The sequence below is a fragment of the Acipenser ruthenus genome, chromosome 12, assembly GCF_902713425.1.
Source record: "Acipenser ruthenus chromosome 12, fAciRut3.2 maternal haplotype, whole genome shotgun sequence".
NCBI lineage: Eukaryota > Metazoa > Chordata > Actinopteri > Acipenseriformes > Acipenseridae > Acipenser > Acipenser ruthenus.
The window spans coordinates 5,246,448-5,251,584 of record NC_081200.1 but is presented as its reverse complement, the minus strand read 5'-3'; the positions used below and the strand labels follow the sequence as shown (position 1 = coordinate 5,251,584).

General features: G+C 39.4%; 1 protein-coding gene across 2 annotated transcripts; it reads right to left on the bottom strand.

Moving 5' to 3' along the window:
- Positions 1–216: 216 nt before the first annotated feature.
- LOC117416924 (SLIT and NTRK-like protein 3) lies at positions 217–4,616 on the bottom strand. 2 transcript variants are annotated; one of them, XM_034028413.2, is made up of 3 exons: positions 4,494–4,616; positions 4,074–4,164; positions 217–2,966 (listed from the first exon to the last, which is right to left on the bottom strand). In XM_034028413.2, exon 3 carries the CDS (start codon positions 2,910–2,912, stop codon positions 300–302), a length of 2,613 nt encoding a protein of 870 aa, XP_033884304.1. In that variant the 5' UTR covers positions 2,913–2,966; positions 4,074–4,164; positions 4,494–4,616; the 3' UTR covers positions 217–299. The 2 variants fall into 2 exon arrangements, with proteins under 2 accessions (XP_033884304.1, XP_033884303.1); XM_034028412.2 differs by lacking the exon at positions 4,074–4,164 and having other exon boundaries at positions 4,494–4,602.
- Between the last annotated feature and the right edge of the window lie 521 nt (positions 4,617–5,137).

The following is a 5,137-nucleotide window of genomic DNA, read 5'->3' as shown; positions in this document are numbered from 1 at the left end:
GCCTCCGTCAGCACAGTCAAATCTTTGTTCAGTAAAAAAATAATGATTGATAACATTGCTGGCTACTCTGTAAAGGCACTTCATTGAATATCTGAGTATGGCCTTTCCTCCAAAGCAATTTGGGGAAATATTAATTTTAATATATATATATATATATATATATATATATATATATATATATATATATATATATATATATATATATATATGTGTGTGTGTGTGTGTGTGTGTGTGTGTATTTTTTTTATCATGCTGCTTTTTGGGCTATGAAAAAAAAGAAAGAAAAAAACGTTCTGTAACTAAAATCTATATGTTGCTTTCTCCAGGACTTCGAGGTAATCCGGCTTGGTTTGGAGTTTGGCCCTTAACTCGAGGTATTCGCTTTGGGTTTGGTCAGGTAATCCCTTTCCAGCGTTGAAAAGGAGTGTTTCTTTCAGCCTGGTGTCTTGCTGTAAATCGGGATACTGCATTCCAGGAGGGTGTGCGTGCAAGTCCTTTAGCTTGGGAACTGTGCCATAAAGACAGTCTACAAAGCCCACTGTCGGAGATGGCCGTTCTCTCTCTATAACATTTGGACACAGAACACCATTTTCGTGAAAACCTGCTATGTCCCCCGACTGATTTATTGTAACTATAGTGTTAAGCTGGGAATTGGATACTGCCATTGCCCACTCTTTCTCTTTCTCTATTAAAGTCCTATAGTTTGTATTATTTTCTTTAGTCTCGACAAATTGCTCCTCCATTTCCCCTTCTCTGGGTTTGTATATGGGGTTGTTACACATTTCTGTCACGGGATGGGGTATGTAATCATATACGTGACCGGGAGTTTTCTCAGGAGACGCATTTTGTCTTTCCTCGAATATCCTGCATTGCATTTGAATGCCAGTCAAGTCTACTTCCTGTCTTGTCCTGAAGGGCAGTTTCTTTCGCCTCCTTAACACAAAAGCAAAGAATCCAGCGGCAATGAAAACAGCGGAGATGAATAGGATTAGAAGACTCAGTATGAGAACAGAAAGGGGGATAGCGCCCCTTGCTGGAGAGAGTCCTAGCCCAGAATTAGTGGTTGAGATCACATCATCGGGCAAAGCAGGTGATGCTGCAACGTACTTCAGTTCTGGGCACAGCAGATCGATTTCAAGAGACCTCAGATCCTTCCCAAACACAAACTCTGGTGTTCTACATATTACCTCTCCCACCACTATAACAGAGCTAAGCTTTTCCATCCACTGTTTTAGGGGTATTATGTCGCACGTGCAATCCCAGGGGTTCTGGTGCAGATCAATCTGTACAATGGAATTCAAGTGCTCAAGTACTCCGCTCACTGGCAAATACAGAAAGTAGTTATTTCTTAGATTCAGCCTTGCAAGAGAAGTGCCTGCAAAGGTGTCGGTTGGCAGCGTTCTAAGTAGGTTGTTATTGAGAAACAGCAGCTGAAGATTCGGCATCAAACTAAATGCAGCGGGCTGTATTGCTCTTATGACGTTGTATTCAAAGTACAGATAGCGTAATGTCTGTAACCCCCTGAACATGCCAGGCGTTAGTCTTTCGATGTCATTCCCGCTTAAATATAGGCTTTTTAAATTGGGAAGATTGATGAAAGCCCCATCTTGAACAGAAGATATCCTGTTATTACCCAGATGAAGTAAATCCAAGCTTGAAAAGTTCCAGAAATCAGACCTGTATATTTTCTGTATTAAATTTCCACTTAAGTACAGTTTCTTTGCATTTAGTGGTCTGGGAAGGAGTTCAGATATATTAAGAAACCCCTTTTCTTTGCAATTAACTGTCAATCCTAAATCGTTAATGTGTAAATTACAAGTACACCCAGTGGGGCAAATGATTGGTATAGGCGGTCTTGTCTGGTAAGCAGCTATAGGAGGCTGATTTGGTCCTGGGTAAATACTGCGGGGGGTTGGTGGCATTCTATGTAGCCTAGGTTTTTTTGTTGGTCTTGGCTGTTTGTCAGATGTCTTATACTCAACTGAAGAGGCCGTGTTATGGTAAGAAGACAGCATGGAAGAGGGTTTTGTAGGCCATGCATTCTCATTATTAAATGGCAGGCGTGGTATTCCAAGACTAGCTTCAATCTCGGATTCAGACAGCAGAGGACACAATTCACTTCTTTTTATTTCCCTCAAATCTTTGCCGTGAAAGTGAAAGGGCGACTCGCACGTAGTTTCCCCAACCAGAGCTGTGTAAGGAACGCGTTCCAGCCACGTTTTCAGCTGGACAATCTCGCAGTTACAGTTCCATGGATTTTCTTCCAGTTGGATCTCCATAAGGCTCCTGCCAATGTATTCCAACATGCCTCTGTAAGAGAGGGTTTTTAACCGGTTTCCTCTCAAATCAAGGTGCGTTAAAGACACAGACCGGAATAAAAAGTTTGGTAGCATAGGGATCAAATTGTCATTCAGTATGAGTACCCTTAGTTTACTCAAGTTCCTAAATGCTCCACTTTCGATTCTTTTAATAACGTTATAATCGGCCTGTAGATATTCCAGACTTTCTAACCCCCCGAACGTGTCATTTCGGAACACCTCCAGTTTGTTTTCGTGGAGATACAGCCTTTTTAAAATGTTCAAGCCATTAAAAGCACCGGCATGAATGTCCTGCAGTGCGTTGTTACCCAAGTTGATCGACACAGCGTTGTTCAAATGAAGAAAACTGTTTAAATACAGTTTTCTCATGGAGTTCCTCTGCAGGTAAAGTTTAAATGGCCTCGACCATAACTGTGAAATCTGACTGATATTTGTAAATCCTTTGCTGTCGCAATGTACATGGAAAATGCTTTCTTTTACTTCACAGTAACAGGGGTCAAAACAAGGCTCGTCTATTTCCTCTGAGTCCTCCAGCAAGGGGATCGGCGTAGTCCATCCTAGAGCTATTGTGCTTAATAGAGTTATCCACAGCATCCTTCTTTGAAGAACAGATAAAACTGCGTAATAATTGAAAACTGCTTCACAACACTGCAAAACAGAAAACAGTTAACCAGCATTTAATTGCAATACTTTTACATAAAAAATGACACTGTATCCTGTAATACTACGAAGAAGAAGAAGAAGAAGAAGAAGAAGAAGAAGAAGAAGAAGAAGAAGAAGAAGAAAAAATATTATTATTATTATTATTATTCCCAATATTTACCACATTATGACAACATTGCAGCAAACCTTATTAACCTAGGCTCATTGTTAACTATTGCTCGTTCCGTTTTTTTTTCTTTAATACCATAATTTGTTGCATCCCACTAGCCTAGATTCTTTTGACCTAAAATACAGGTTAGCGCCATAAAAAGAGACACAAATGACCAGACAGGTGCTATCAGGCAACATATGAGTACATATGAGCAGCCTTCCAGTGAACCACTTGTCAACAGAATACTATCTGGTTAGTTTTACCAGCTATTGCACGATTGCGCAGTCTAAGTAATGCGATTGACTATAAATTCCAGTTATGAAAAATACAGATATTAAAAATTGCACATTTGTGTTGGATGTTGTACTTTATTGTATTTTCTTTTTAATTTATATTATTCTTTTTTCCCCTTCTATGATAGTGGTAACTGGTGAAGATCTGTAGTGTAGGTTTACGATGTTTTGTCAAGGGAAATACAAGGACGTCATATCTAAAACACAATTGCTTTTTAAAAAGAAAATATTCTCTTTTCTACAACTTAAAACCACACACCTAATTAGTTAACATCACATTTCCATGCTATCAGCAGATCTGAGGAGAAAGTAGTCGAATGTTGCTGAGTCTGAAAGGAACGGTGAAATTAAAAGGGTAAGCCCTGCATTGGGATTCCTTATAACTCAGTAGCTTCAGTTAAACAAACCATAAATAAATAAATAAATAATCAGATTAAACTCCCTGTACTGTTATAAATGTGTGATAAGCAAACCCCAATAAACAATTACATGTGGTAACGTTTAAAGCTAATGGGAAATTCAAATGCAAGCCATATTTCGAGTAACTGCATTGTACTCTTCCCCCGCACTGTCAAGTTGACATGGTGATGGGAACGGTTTTATTTCAGCATTCTGGTTCTAAAATGAAGATGTCGAAACGGTACGTACTTTTTTTTTAAATGTTATCGGGGTCCAACTTTAGTGCTAGAAATCTGTATTTAGGAAAACCAGCCGGTCCCAACAAGCTGCAGACTGAATCCTGCAAAGTAATACGCAAAGGAATGAAAAACGACCTACAGTACATGATAGTATGAACAAGAAAGGATAATAAAATCAAATGCAAACTACAGACGAGGTAGAAACGTCAATAAATAAATACAAAGAAATAAATCAGCAGTATGGTTAAAATGGGCAAACAACGTTTTGTCAAATCAAATGACTAAAAGCCTGGTAGAAAAATTGCAGGTTTTTTTTTATTTATATTATATCGCCCGCTTAAAAAAGGCTATTATGAAAACGATCTTCAAAATATCTTCCCCATATTAATGTTCAAACCATACAGCAAAATACTATATGTGCGTTACTCACCTTTTGCAGGGGAATATCAGAGCATCTAAAAAAGACGAGTTGAAAGATTGTTCTCTCTCTCTCTCTCTCTCTCTCTCTCTCTCTCTCTCTCTCTCTCTCTCTCTCTCTCTCTCTCTCTCTCTCTCTCTCTCCTCCTGCTGGCTAAAGCAAAAAAAAAAAAAAAAACTGGAGACGTGATGGGAATGTAATTCCTGTTTTCTATAGGGTTGTTTAGAATGCAGGTCTGCTGCGAGGCACGCTCAATGGACTAACAGGAGAATCTACTGCTTACAGCTCTGATCCTGCTTTCCAGTGCACCAGTACATCACTTGGATGCTGGATCATAACGAAGAATCGTTTTTCCCCGATCAGGTCTTTCAGACGTCATGGAAATGAGCTTGAAGAAAAGGGAACAAAACCGGTAGGGGCGGGGACGCGCTTGACATTGAATCGGGGACGGGCACCAGGGCGCTTTCGCATCTCATATTATTATTTTTTTTTAAATTTTCTTTACATCAGCCCAGGATGATTAGTAAGTTAGGAACGTCAGGTTTTTTCTCGCTCTATTTAAACAATTAAATCTGTTTCCCCGATAAACTCTGCATTGCAGAGATGACTTGACACTCAGTCAAATCACATCACAGGGTGAGCGGTAGGAATGAGTC

What these genes read in the sequence shown, in the direction of transcription:
- LOC117416924 (XM_034028413.2), bottom strand. Translation starts at nt 2,912, where the DNA reads ATGCTGTGGATAACTCTATTAAGCACAATAGCTCTAGGATGGACTACG.